Source organism: Drosophila serrata, unplaced genomic scaffold (assembly GCF_035046125.1).
Source record: "Drosophila serrata isolate PLE 108 unplaced genomic scaffold, ASM3504612v1 contig_382, whole genome shotgun sequence".
Taxonomy (NCBI): domain Eukaryota; kingdom Metazoa; phylum Arthropoda; class Insecta; order Diptera; family Drosophilidae; genus Drosophila; species Drosophila serrata.
The window spans coordinates 5930742-5945444 of record NW_028257280.1 but is presented as its reverse complement, the minus strand read 5'-3'; the positions used below and the strand labels follow the sequence as shown (position 1 = coordinate 5945444).

The window sequence follows — 14703 nt, the reverse complement described above, 5'->3', positions numbered from 1 at the left end:
TTCCATCAACAACCACTTGTTAGCAGTTCATCAAAATTGTTTGCCGCATATTAATTGCCCGTTGTTATTATTGTTATTGTGGCCGCGGTGCTACTTCGCTACTGTTCCACGGAGTGCGATCGTACTGTTTGAGTATTGTTATTAATGCCCCCCAACCGCACCTCTCATCCCAATTTGCGGGGAATATATCGCTTTATTGACATTTGGAGCACGTGACCAGCGTGCAGAGATGTTTGTCTACTGCTAAGCAAATAGTCACTGCTTTTAATGTGCAAACAAAACCGAATGAGGAGCGAGTCTCTGTTTGTTGCAGCCCATGTGGCGTATACGTTATAAAATCGAAAAAATCTTCGATACTGTAGATATCGCTTATGTGAACAGTCTATTCTCATATGCAAATATTACATAGGAGCTTGAGACTGTTTTTAATCAGAGTTTACTTTAAGTTATCAATTATTTATAGAAGTCCCTATAATATGTCAATATTTCATTGGAATATTAAAGTAAATATACGTTTTTTTGAATACTTAAACTCTTTTTGGAATAAATAAGCTATTGCATTTATGGCATTTTGCAATTAAAATAAATGTATAAAGCTTTAGATTCCAATCGTGTCTCGAATACTGTTTTAATATCTCATATAATTTGATAAAATGATATGCTAATTTAATTAGTTATATTATAATTGTAGACATTATTAATAAATTTTAAATAGTGCTAAGACCAAATATATTTTTAAATTAAAATACATAAAACTGATTTGATTGATTTTTAAACTAATCAAGACTTAAATATAAAAGTAAACTTTACTCCTTTGAATTTTTAACTAATTAAAGTCAATACGTGCCTGTATATATTTCCCTCATAGCCAATGTCTTCTGTAATCATTCCCACTAGTCTCTGGCCGGATTTGTCAGATTTAAACGTAGCCACTGACTTAAGCATATGACCCACGTGCCGGCCATTCGGTGTCCATTAACACGTCCCTGCTGCGATCCATAAGGAGATTTGCCTGCAATCGCTTGGACCGACGTCAAATTGTACAATTTACGGCATCAAATTTAATTGCTTTTGAATTTTTAGAATTTCAAAAAGTCTGTGCGACCGAAATGGGTAACGGAAGGAAAGAGACAGAGATATCACATATAAATATGGCTTAGCTTACACCACTTTGTTGTGTGGTGAAAAGTATCTGAAAACAAATGGTTGGTGTCCAGGCTAGATAGGCAATCCGGTAGATAGCTTTTGTATCTTTATTATTTTAAATTACCTATTCGATGCATCTTTTAGGATGAAACGGTAGCAATTGATGAATTTATACTGGAAATCTCAAGATTTATGTTCATTATTTTATTGTAAACTTCTAAAAATATATTTTAGAATCTGTTTGCGTGTTGATATTGCCAAGATATAATAGATATAAATACTATTATAGAGATATTTTATATACGTTTTATCTGGCTAAATAACTGGGTTATTTTGTATTTAGGAATACCCATATTTCTTCCTGTGTAAACATTAAGGCAGGCTTCAACCCGAAAACCATTTGTTAACCACTCGGCTTCAAATCGTCTCGGTTATGTAGAAGCAACAGTAATGTGATATAAGCTTCGCTCCCCTATGAAAATTGCAGGCACATTCAATGAATTCTACAAAGTAGAGAAACGGAGATAAGCAGCAATAAATAAATATGGAAGGGCAGAGAGACTCGTGCACGGGTGCAAAACGTTTATTAATTGTCACAGTTTATACACAGAAAAAAATCCTATAATTCTTTCTAATATTTTAAAAATGGAAATGTGAACAAGCAACTAGAAATATGTTGTGCGCATTTTTTAAAGAAATTGAATCAGTTGGCTTTGAAATAGCTAATTCTTAAGAAATAACTAATTTCAATAATATATATTTATATGTACTAATAAGTACTTATGCCATTTTTCGTCTCGTGTATGGGAACCAAAGTGGCGAGTCGGAAACGATATGCACTTGGCTGCTCTCCCCTAGCATTGCAATTCGAGGATTCGGTTACTTCGCGGGTCCCCAAACAATATCCCCTATTCAATGTGCACTTTTTTTTGCCAGACATAACCATATCCATATCATATCTGGATGGCATTTACATATGGACATTTCGAGCCCCACAAGCGTACACTAAGCACATTTTAATTAAGACGCAGCGCCAGTTGGCTTCGGCTTCTGATCAGTTTCGGGTTCTGAGCGTTGAGTTCCGAGTTTCTGGGCTGTGGGTTCTGGTATATTCAGTCTTGAACTAGGCGCGCCTGCGAAAGATGTGCGCCGGGCGAGGCGGCTCCACCGATTCAAGTAATCCAGGGCTTCAGAGATAACCAGATTGATTCCTCGACATGTGCTGTTGGTGTGCACGTGTCTATTGGACGGTTCTGCACAATCTGCTGCTCCGGATGCTGGACAGTCTGATGGAACTGCGTCTGAGATCGACCGTCTTGTGCGGCTGCTGTGCCGGTTATCAGCGGCAGGCCGGTGAGGAGGGTGACGTCGCCGTCGTGGAACGGGTTTCCAGCACTGATGACGATCAACGACATCATGATTACGTCATTGTGGGTGAGTTCGCGCCGATCAAGATCTCTTTTTAGCCTAAACACTCGCCGATCACTTTCAAAACAATAAACATATAGGCAGGGGGTGCAAAATAACAATCAAAATACCTTTTCATACTAGTTTTTATACCCTTGCAAAGGGTATTATCATGTTAGTCGAAAGCTTGTTACTTTGTGAAGGAGTCATTTCCGACCCTATAAATCATATATAATCTTGATCAGCATGAACAGGCGAATCTTCCTTGCAATCTTCGGCAGAAAAAATTTTTCAAAAATGTTCAATGTTTTGAAAAAATGAAAAGGGGTTACATCGTTAAAATTGTCTAAAATAGATAAAAATGTAATTTTCTAATATTTTGAATTGAGCTTGCAGATTAACCTATCAAAAACTAACATAGGAACGGGTTTTGAATTGAAATTAAAGCATTGCGTTATAACTTACTTTATAAATTTCCATTAAAAAAATCCAAATATTTGTCGATTTACGATTAGATCTTACAATTAAATTACCAGCAGCAAATGTATGTAAACTTTAGCTTCCCGAAGTTAAGTTCCGTTATTATTATTACTTGTATCTTTAAGATACTTTTATGATTTCTTATCCCCGCAGATGATGCCGATGCCACCTACACAGAGATCGAGGAGCGGCATGTGGAGACGGAGCAGTACTACTTCACGGTGGATCGTGCCACGGCGGAACGAATGCTTCAGGGCAGGGAGGATGGCTCCTGTCTGGTTCGTCCCTTCAAGGCAGCCGATCAGTGCATCCGTTACATTGTGAGCATCTGGGCCTCGGACCAGTACTATCACCTGTTCGTCCGACAGCTGGACAGGAGGCAGCGCTACGCCATCGGGCAGCGGAAGTCCGGGGAGCGGTACTTCGGCTCTCCCTCGGAGATCGTTGAGTTCTACTCCCAGCATCCGCTGCTGTGCACCAACAAGACCGTGAGCCAGTGCATCCGTCTGCATCCCATTAGTTACGCTTAGTAGTTCGGAGCCTAGAATCAAATCTTCAGGACCTTAGGGGTTAAATCTTTATTGGGTAAGAGACGCGGGGATTATGTACAAATAGAGTTAACTTAGGGGGATCCCAGATGTAGATCCTCAAGTGGCCACCACCGCCTTGAAGGCACACTGATTGTTTTGCATCAAAGCGGGCCAGAGGAAGGCCTTGATTAGATCCGATCGCCGGTCCGCCTGGGGATGTCGTTCGTGTTTCTCGGGACGCAGAAAACCTAGGATAAAGTTTTGATAATTAGCCCATAAGCTCAGGATTAAAACACTCCCAAAGACCCACCGAGGTTAAAGTCCATGTCCAGGTAGTAGGGCGACTTCTGGTTGATCATCCGCCACGCCAGACGCACACAGGCACTGACGTAGTGCGTCAGTGGGGGGCAGGACTCCAGGCAGGGATACTCGTGGAGTGTGGATAGCACCTGGTTGAACACCGATCGCTCGATCTCGCCCAGCGGAAAGTTATCGGAGGTCTCGTGCAGATGCTGGCGCACGGATCTGTCCAGGGCCAGTGTCGTCTCACTGCTGCCCTCCAAGGAGCAGTTAAGGACGCGTCGCACCTCCAGCACCTTGCGCTCCCGCATACCGTGGCACAGGCGGAAGGAGAGCTATATGGGGGAATATACAATCATTTGATAAATAAAGTGATCTTAAAGTATTTATAAAATGTGTTTCTATACCCTTCTTGGATTGCCTTCAATTAAGAAATATCTTTACTTAATAAGCTAAAACATTTTCTGTTACACAGTCAGTTGAGAAACTTAAGCTCTTTCAATTTACATACTGATCGTTGCCAGAGTTTTCTTTTCTTTTCTGGGAAAGTGTCATTCATCTCACGCCGATCGAAAGTGGTTCGATCAGCTATAATCGCAAGTGCCTACGTAATTTCTGGCACCCTGCAGCGATACACTTTCCCTAGCTTTTCGCTTCCACAACGCCTAATCATCCTCGAACGCGATTGCGATCTGGCCAAATTGATATTTTGCAACGGCAATTTGTGGTTTGACAGGATTTGAAGCTTCATAGCCCACGGCTCTGGTCTTGGTAATTGATGGCCAAGCACTTGAAAATTGAAAGTAATCTTCGTGTGCTGCCTTGATCTAACTTGGACTGAAGATATACAAATTCTATACATGATTTATTGTATGTTGTCAGAATAATAGGCATTCTTTGAACTCATTTGCATAAGGTGTTTGCTCAGAGAAATTTCCCATTGAAATTGTGACAGCTATTGAATTGCTAAATGGTTATAACACGCGATTGTCCCACTTAAAAACAATAAGATGCCAATTTCATTATGACCCGAGCTTCTTTAAATTGAATAGCCATTAGAAACACCTTGCAAAACATTGACAGGGAATTGGCACTAATAGTCTAATAAATGAACACCGTTTATCCCAAAAAGATATTATAAAGCAACCTTTTTTTCTTGATTTGATCTTATAATTTCTCAAAGGCCCAAGCCTAGCCCAAACTCCAGTCACATATAAAAATCAAGCTCATAAAAAGCTCATAATTGACATAAAAAATGTTTTGTGAGACACACCCAATTAGAAATTTATTAGTCTTTGGCAGACAAGAGAAAAGATTGTCTGTCATGCAATTGGCACTAATTTCTCCCGATCGAGTTAATCTCAAAATGTTTTTCGGTTCATTATGTAGGCTTCGGGGCCTATGCCAGCCCAGAGATCTCATCTTGAAGCTCAAGTAACTCGGACTCACCACAATCATCGAGAAGAGTATCTTCCCCTTGAGGCTGTGCGCGTGTTTTATCTGCGGCAGACTGTCCAACGCCTCCAGTGCGTCTGCTCGGTTCTCGACATAGAGACTCCGGTAGAGCGACACCATTTCGCTGTGGAGAAAGGGGAAGTGAGAGATACATATATGAGAATTGAGAAGAGAGAAAAGAGAAAAGAGAGATGAGAAGTCAAAGATGAGGAACAGATTGGAACGTGGGATGCCAGCAAGTGAGAGTTGGCTGTGGTCTTGAGTTATTTTTTTGTGGGTGTTCCAGCTTGTTCAAAGCAGGTCAAGTGTTAGAACCAGGTATTGGGTATGATAATTAGTTTTGTCAAAAGTCATGTTCAACATGAAACATCTCTAAAGTATTTCGAGTAATCAAAATGAAAGTATTTCTTAGATTTCGTAAAACAAAAGAATTGCTCACCTCCCATCATCGCTGCCAGAGTCATCGGAGTGGTACCCATCGCTGCAGCTGCTTCCACTGGCTCCTCCCGGTGGCGTGGCCTTGCCCATGGACATGGAGCCGGTTAGGGAGCCAGGTGGACCTCCCTCGGGACCCATCATGTGAAGCACCACCTCGCAGCCGCGGGAGAAGTTCATTAGAAGACCGGCGGCGGGACGCTTCTCCACCAGCGCCTGCGAGTCCAGGCGACGCACTTGACCCACACAAGACAGCACCTCCTTGTCGTTCTCAACTCTCGTGCTCAGATTCTCCACCAGCGTCTGGAGCTGTTTCAGTGCCGGCTTGTCCAGCATTGTGAGCAGGGTCTTGTTGTCAATCAGTCGCTGTTGAATGTCCCCGTAATTAATGGCCAATAAACGCTGGTGGGAGGAGTGGGCAGGATCCTGATTCACTGTCACCATGCTCAGCTCCTCCAGCTTGTGAATGGCCATCTTGTAGGTGTCGACATGGCGTTGCAGCTCCGTCTTCAGAGCCACATGCAGGGATATGAGCTGGCCAGAGGCATCGGTGGTGAGTCCATGGACTCCTAAACCCTGCACTGCATTGTCGAAGCTTCGTCTGCGATCTCTCACGGTTTGCCGGAGAGCGGGCTCATACTGGGCCAGAGCCTGGAGTAACCGGGTGCAACGCTGACGCAGTCCAGACTCGTGGGGATTGGCGAACAGGCGCACCAGCTGCCAGGCCACAGTCTCACTGGGCACCTCCGGCTTGGGGGTGGTGTTCAAGGTGGTTAATCTGGGAAGCACAGATTAAGTTTCCAGGTTAAGGAAAGGGAGGGAGTAGTAACATTAACATATTTATTATTTATAGTGCCTTACCTGGTAAAAAACGACTCCAGCAGGTAGGCACTGTGAGGCAGATGCTCCAGCAGAAGATCCAAAGGCAGCTCAGCTATGACAGATCGCAGGACTGAAGGACCCAGTCGCCCCACCACTCCGGCAGCCTCTCTGTATTGCCTGCCCTCTGAGAGGAGCATCAGGCGGCGAAGGACCTGCCTGGGACTGGTGAGGAACTCCCGGCCATCCCGCGAAGGTCCACGGATCCGTTCCCTGCTGTCCGCCATGGAACCACTGCAAATGGACAGCGGCGGCGATGGATGGATGCCCTGCGAAAGGAGGACGGCGTCCTGGTGGTTCTTCAGCAAGATCTGCTTCCTGCAGGCGCGGTAGTTGGATAACTCGAGGTTACTCAGGTTACTCTGTTGTGGGTTAATGGAATGGCTTTGTACAGATGCAGATGCAGATGCGGATGCGAAGACTGAGAGATGCAGATGCGGATACAGAGTCTGAGATGCAGATGCGGGTTCAGTGGGACTGCTTACAGCATATTGGGCGTGGGCTCCATGGCAATGCGGGGCTATGTGGGCTCCAGTCACCAGTCAGTGGGGGGAGTCCCTGGGGTCTGAAAAATGGCCAGACACAATGCCACGATTAATAACAAATAGGAAATCTCTTTGGCAAGAATTCGCGCACAAAACAATTGCACTTTCACCGGCGCAAAACAACACCAGCCGCCATAATTTATCATAAGTTAAGGCGCCACGCATAGCCCGAGATAAATGTATATACAATGCCACAGGTTGGTGGTGGGAGCTACCACCTCAGAAATGACAACTAGGAAAATGTTTTTCAAAAGGCAGCTTTCCTTGGGGGCCACGTATTCCAGCTATTTCTTTTGGACGCCCGAGAAAATGCGACGAGCAAAATGCTTTACCATTAATGTTAGGTGGAACAAATAAATAAACAAAGTTTGAAAGAAATTTTAAGTTGGCTGTCTGGACACCTGCAGAGTTACTGCTTCCCCCCTTGTAAACGTTTTCATGGGGTATCAGGGAAATGGACACTGGAGCAACCAACCCGAACCGAAAAGAGCGGACCGTGTTTGTCTTCCCGAGAATCGAGCGGAGGAGCACATAAAATATTTACCAAACCAGCCGAAAAGCGCGGAAAAGCAGCCGACCACAGCGGCGATTAGGTATATAGAACTACTCATATGTCTACAGAGGGAGAAAAACTAAGCAGTATATTCAGTTTATAATACTAATAATATATATAAACCTTTAACAAAACCTTTTATTTAGTTTGATTACATTTCTAACACGATATCTGTAAGGTCTCATTACTTACTTATAACGTTTCATTAAGTTGCGACCTGGGAAGTATTGACTTTCATTCGATTATTCAAGTATTCATAGGTACATATATACCCAATTAAAATTGTATTATAATTTTAATTTAAACGAAATATTTCTTTCTCTGTCTCTGTAATAGTTTTTAATTTGAAACTTCAATTAATAAGCTTGTGCGAGTGTGTGCCCCTCCACAAGTTGTAGTTCCAGCTAAATGCCCAGACTGGGAGCCGGAGGTGACAGTGACCCAACGCGGCAAAGGTCAGACGTCGTGCATTTGCGGACCGGCTTAACGGACAGGTAGACGCCTTAATTGAAGGTAACTAAGTGCCCAAGTGCGCTTTGGCAATACCTGTAAGTGCCGTTACCGTTAGCTGCCACAGGCAGCGGAAGGTGTGTCCACCGCTGCCGCTGGAAATGAATGCTCCACTGTGGCAAGGGCGTGGCACTGTGGGAAAGAGATCAGATCTGCGTACGTGTTGCCAAAACAGCAGGCAGGATCAGATCAGCCGGTGATCTGCAATTCGCAAATCTTTCCCAGCTCATGCACCGTGCGAAATCCGAGAGATAGACAAAGATGCGGCATTCCGCTGAGCCCATGTGGCGAGAGAATCCGAGAGAATCTCCAGACATGACGGACACAAAGGGAAATGGTGATATTACCCGACAATTATGAGCACACGGGCGACAAATTGAAAGATGCCATCTGCTGGTGCTGGAGCTGGGAAAGCCATAGAAACGTGGCCATGACACTCGGGATGCGCTTCGTTGGCTCACATCAAGAAAAAAGAAAAACTCACATCACACACAGCAACAAAACCAAATGAAAAAGGGCTAAGAGGGAAACCAGAGTTGGGAGTTATGTAAGCCGGTGACAAACGACCGGGAGTTGAGAACGGAAGCCAAACTTGTCGCCACAGAATGCCAGAACCCGAGTGTATCTCTATCTGCGTACCAAGTATCTCCACCGCCTTCTCCATCCCTATCCCCAGCTGTATCTGTATCTTTGGCTGCGGCTTTTAGTTACACTCCGGGTCTCAGTTGGTTTAATGAACCCAGCGAAAATAGAAATGCGGCGATGTGAAATGATTTGTTGTGCTGGCCAGAAGACAAACATAACGCTGGTGCTGCCCCGCCACAACGCCACTATTGTTATTACAGCAATTCGTTATGAAGTTGCTCAGCTCTGCGATAGTCCCTGGGTTTTCGCAGGCCAACAAACTTCTAATTGCCACGACCCCGTGCTCAGCTTGCAATCGAAAGAGGGACTTTGATTCCGCCTTAATTTGATACCTTTTGTGGCTTTGGGACTATAAAATATGGGTATATTAAAGGTATTCTTAGGATAGTTTAAAATCTGCAAGATACAGTGGGTGCAACTAGGTTTCTATATATAATTAACAGCAATGGATAATAACCGAAATAACTCTCTTGTCATGTAATGACTTAAATTCGTAGCAAGTACCAAGTATTCCGTAGTCTAGACACCTTTAAAGTTCGCATTTCTTGTAGCTAGTTCCCTGATTTTCTGGCTCTATCATAATGGGTTCCATAACGAGCTCGGGATGAAGTCTGACTACAGAACCCATAGATGGCGTGCGGCTGCCATTAAGATTTGATTGCGATCAACTAACTCGGGGATACTCGCATCTCTGTGGCCCGCTGGGGATTCATTACAATCCCGCCCGGACACCTGTACCTGTGGCAATTAGCAGCGGCCAGACTGCCAAAAGAATAACAACACAGATGGGCAAAAAGCAGGCCGTTAATCAAAGAGAGCGAAGCGACCCAATCAAGTTGACCTCAAAATTCAGCCGAGACAAAGCGGCGCGAATTTATTTGTCGTAAGGTGAACAACGCACAAGTTCTGCAAAAGAAACTTGTTTATAGAACGATCTCTAACAGTTACACGACCGTCCATCCACAAAGGGAAGAACGGGCATCTTTCAGTTCCCAGATCACAAGATCTTCAGGGAAAATTACCATATCCATTCTAGTCCCATTGATTGATTCCATCATAAAGCACATATAGTTCGCGGCTAAGACAAGAGACCCCGCAGGCGGTGCCTCCGAAGTTGACTGGAGACCTACTTAGGTCCCAGGGCTCTGGGCCAAAGCCCGGCCACCCATCAAAGTTTGACAGCTCGGCCACAATCTAATTCGTATTAACTTTTTTCGGCTGTTTTTTTTCCGGAGTAGCACCTCAATTATGATGGGAACAAGTCGGGCCCGAAACTGGGTTAATTTCATTCATTCAATTAGAATAGGAACAGCCGGGAGTAGAGTCTGGTTGTTTTATGGCCAGGTTGCAAGCTGCTTGGCCGCTAATTGGCGACGCGTCGCCAGCCGGAGTCACTAGCTCCGTTTCTGGGAAAGATCTTCTTCGCAATCTGCATAAATTAGCACAGCCCGACCCTTGACTAAGCAGCCATAATGAGAGACTAAGCATCCGATTTGAGGAAAGTATCTAATTATGCGCGGAATCGCGGCTTGTTTGGGGAGCAGTCAACGCGGGTTTATGGCAAAAAATCTTGGATATAGGCACTGATTAGATGGCCCACGGGTTAGAAAAGAAAAATTAATTAACAACACCATTTGGATGACATAGTGAGCATTGCTCAGTCAGTTGGTTATTAAGATGTCTCCTTATGGCTTTTCCCGGGGTGTGGCATAATATTTGTACAACTTTAGAGTTCATTGTTCGACATTTGGTCTACCTTTCATAGATGAATCTAACATTTTAAATGAAGATTAAAGATGTATCTAATAATGGAAGAACTGATTTATTGTTTAAGGCAGAAGATGCATTTATAAATTGTTTATTAATTGTATATTTAGTTGTTTTAAACAAGAAAAAGGTGTGATAGCTTCAAGCCTCTACAAAGATAGTCTCTATTAAACATAGAGCCTTTGTTTACCTTCAGCAATTTTCATAATAACATATTTTTAATCACACCAAAAGTATCTTATGCTGAAGCTCTGCAGCTTGAGGAAAGTTACTTATTATGCGCTTGGCTTCCCACTAAACATGTGAAGTTTTCTGGTAATGTTTTCATCTTCGGAGCGTTCAACTCTATTGGTGCTCCACTCCGTTGGCACCCACACAAGATGTTGTTTTCGTGCCACTTACATGGTTTTTTCCAGCGTTGCTGGTTGTGGGTAAGTGTGCCACTAATCCAAGATCCGAGATCCGATCCGCAGGAGAGTCGCCAGGTCTTCTTCTCACTTGACACCGGAAAAGTTGCAGTCGCCTGGTTTCCCCAATTGCTGCTGTGCAATTTTCACTTGGCTGCCGAAAGCGACAGGGTCAAATACCGTCTTGGGGTTTTTAAGATTGTACTTGTACTTGTATCTTGTATCTTTTAGCTTAAACTTGAGCTTGTAGCTGGCAGAAATCAAAGCGTTGACGTTGCCTTCGTGTCTTTTTTACTTGTTCAGGCTGGCAATTTCCATTTGACAAGCTCGTCTACAAACATTTTTGCACTTCATTAACTCATCCAACATTTGTGGAGTGCAAATGCCACGGGAAATTCCTCACTGTTTGGTCTCTGTCCCCTTCACTCTTTAAATTCTTCTCACTATTTCGCGATTTACCGTTCGAGCACGCGCTGAAAAATATTTGGAAAATATCAAAACAAAACTACGGAGGAGCACTACCGATCGCGGTAAAAGTCCAAAACAGACTGAACGAATGTCATGACCAAAGCAGCAGCTGCAGCTCTTGTCGGTCTTTGAGCGGGTGTGTGAGAGAGAGCGGCTCACTGGCGTCGAAAGAGAGGGAGCTAGAGGTCTGCGCAGGCGTGCGCACTCTTCTCGCGACTCGAAGTCCACAGAGCAAAGATCAAGGCGGCGACAGAGAGCCATGGAGCTTGGAGCTCCACTAAGCCCCACCGAGATTAACTCTGCCACTAAAGCGGCTTGGAAAAGTTAAGAAGTACACAGAAAATAATATTGTATTAAACTTATTTCCTTTTCTTTATATTTATAAATTAATCAATCACAATCTATAGAGATTTATGCGGCATGCCAGAGTATGTGACATGTAATAGTACTAAATAAGTTAAGGCTTTAAGATCCATTAGGCTTTACTTTCAATGACCAACTTTGCTTTGGTAAACATTAAATGAAATCCAATATGTTATCACAGTGTTCCAAAGACAGCAGCAGCTGTTTCCACCGCCGAGGCAGTTGATTTGAATTGAGCCAACTAATAGCCGATGTTTGTTTGTTTTTGACCAAGTTAAGGCGCTGGCAGCGGAAAGTGCAAGCCAAGATGCAGCTGTTATGCTGCCATTTACCGATTGTTAGTTTAATTGCAATAATGGACGCCTCCGCGGGGGGCTCCACATCATGGGATTCGGACTTGGATTCGGATACGGCCTCGACTTGGAGTTGGAGTTGGAGTTGTAGTTTGAGCTGGGGAATTTGGGTTAGTGTGTGCGGTTTTGGCCGCAGCAAGTTGGGGAAGAAATCGCATTTAAAGCAAGCTTTCTACTAGTGGTTTGTTGGTTCCTAAGAAAATTTAAACTAAGGCCATATTTAGAATCTCCTGCAATACGTTGGCTTTTGAATTTTTGAAATGATGCAACTGTGGGAAAGGCCTCGGCTGTCTTTCTGCTTCAATTTTGCATACCGTTTGGGTGGGCTGCACTTTGGTTCCAGCCCAGTCTCAGCTAATTAGCTTAATTACCCAATGCCAGAGGCGAATTAATTTCACCTGCGGCAAACGGTGAAAAATGTTGGCTGAAACAAAAGCGAGCTAGTGTTGACTCCACTCCCAATCATTTGGCATGCACAGAGGGAAAAATTTAATATTAACTAGATGGTAAATTAAATGAACTTGATTTTAAGTTAATATAAATACTAATTTGTTGAATTCTAAAGAGGAATCCTAAAGCTTGGCTTGTTTACATTTCCTTTTTGTGGATACTTCTCCAATTTATTTATCTATCAAAGACCTGTAAACTTAACTTAGTGTTTAGTTAAGTACTTATCTTAAATATAAATTAATTTCCTAGAAATCTCTCAATGATTTCCATTTCAATTACAAAAACCCTCAACTAGATTATCACAAAATGTGTAAATTATTTCCCGTGTTAGTCGAGGAAAGATGAACTAAACTGAATCGAGATCGAGCGGCGCTGATTGGAGCCCATTGCCAGCGCCTTGGCCAAAAGATTCGGCCTCGGGGCAAAATGGTCTATCTGGGGATCTCCATATCGCATGCATATAAAGTAGACCGAGACTGCGAGAAATACATTGAGAGCCCGAAAATTGCGACACCTTCACGTGTTGCGCGCAATTGGAAGACGCTCCACAAACTGTAACCAAAGCGGAGCAATTAACGAGCTCCCAACGAACCACCAAAGGTGAGTGGTACTACTATGTATGGTGGATGCTCTGGCTTAAGATACACAAGGGGGAATTGAGCCCATTTATTCGCGGCAGGTCTGTGTGCGGCATTTGCATTTAGCCGGCTTAACAGGGCGTTAAGCTTGCGACACGGTCATAAAATAAACTACACATCTTCAGCGAAGAGCTCCGCTGATGTACTTTATCCAAGCCGTATAATCCAAGCGGCCAGAAATCAAGTGTTAATAAGTCAAGGTCTCCGGTAATGGAGCGCACCGTGCTAACATCTTTATCTCGAATATTCCCAGAGCAAATCTTCCTTTTCCTTTCTAAACGCGCATTTCACTTTTCGCCAACGCAGCCGCACAGGTAGACAGTCAGTCAGCCAGCCAGACAGGTGTGCAAATATTTGCGGGAAAATTGTTAAACGAAACGGTAGAAAAACAAGCAAACCAGGGACATTTTGGCGCATTGGGAAACCGCTTACCAAATCAAGTAATTAACGCTTTGATTTACTAAACGCATCGGATTGTCGCCAGTGGCCAATATTTAATGTTGGATGGTGTTGGCTCGATGCTTAATGGCAGCTCCTCGGTTCCATGGCTCCATTGCTCCTCCACACATCAGCTCCTCATGTTCGTGCGCGAAATGTCGCCAATTTGATGTGGCTCTTTGGCTTTTGATTTTTCGCTTTTCCATTTCATTTCGAGTGCTCCAGAGCTTCGCCTGCGCACTTTTCACTGCGTTAGGTACACTAGGAAAAAATTATCATTAATACTATCCTGAACTACATAACTCTGCAGCTCCTAAAAGAGTTTTCCTTGTCAGCCTAGGATTTTGCAAAGTCTCTCTCTACCAAATCGATTTAATTTTCCCAGCTCATAAACCATTTCCTTCAAGGAAAGCAATATTTTTCGAGTGCACTCACTTGGACTGCGACATTTGTCAGGTCTGAGGCAAGTGAGTTTATGCCTCGACTGCTTTTCCCCCTGCTGAGACATCTGCCAATCCTGCCAATTGGCGATTTCTCTTTCGCTGGAAAAATGTGGCAATAATCGTAAAACTTAACACAAATATTGAGCAGAGTAATTATGAGGCCCACAACTAGCCGCTGCTAGTTGCAAACTGCAAATTGCAAACTGCAGACTCCAAAGTGACTCGGGATGACTGCCACTTTCAGTGATCGTTTGGATTGATCGCTTGACCCGATTTCCTAGCCATGACAAGAAACATATTTCAAACTGCAGACAGCAGGAGAAGTTGGTCAATCGACGGGGGAATCATCTATAAAGGGTAGAGCCCAGTTCATCCCACGATGCACTCGTAATCCTCATGAATTTCATCAGCTGCCAACGCCGCCAAGTGCACGAATCTCGCAGATAAACATCAGCGCACTCGTCGCAGATACATGCGGAGATACATACAAA

At 43.8% G+C, this 14703-nt stretch overlaps 2 protein-coding genes across 3 annotated transcripts; one reads left to right on the top strand and one right to left on the bottom strand.

Annotated features, from left to right (window-relative positions):
• Positions 1-1707: 1707 nt before the first annotated feature.
• LOC110186487 (uncharacterized) lies at positions 1708-4257 on the top strand. Its single transcript, XM_020955674.2, has 2 exons — positions 1708-2580; positions 3187-4257. Exons 1-2 carry the CDS (start codon positions 2364-2366, stop codon positions 3561-3563), a joined length of 594 nt encoding a protein of 197 aa, XP_020811333.1. The 5' UTR covers positions 1708-2363; the 3' UTR covers positions 3564-4257.
• LOC110186488 (uncharacterized) lies at positions 3597-11610 on the bottom strand. Of its 2 annotated transcripts, XM_086840703.1 has the most exons (7): positions 11055-11610; positions 7118-7197; positions 6615-6950; positions 5758-6531; positions 5313-5442; positions 3874-4198; positions 3597-3811 (listed from the first exon to the last, which is right to left on the bottom strand). In XM_086840703.1, exons 2-7 carry the CDS (start codon positions 7138-7140, stop codon positions 3681-3683), a joined length of 1719 nt encoding a protein of 572 aa, XP_086696829.1. In that variant the 5' UTR covers positions 7141-7197; positions 11055-11610; the 3' UTR covers positions 3597-3680. The 2 variants fall into 2 exon arrangements, with proteins under 2 accessions (XP_086696829.1, XP_020811334.2); XM_020955675.2 differs by lacking the exon at positions 11055-11610 and having other exon boundaries at positions 7118-7284.
• Between the last annotated feature and the right edge of the window lie 3093 nt (positions 11611-14703).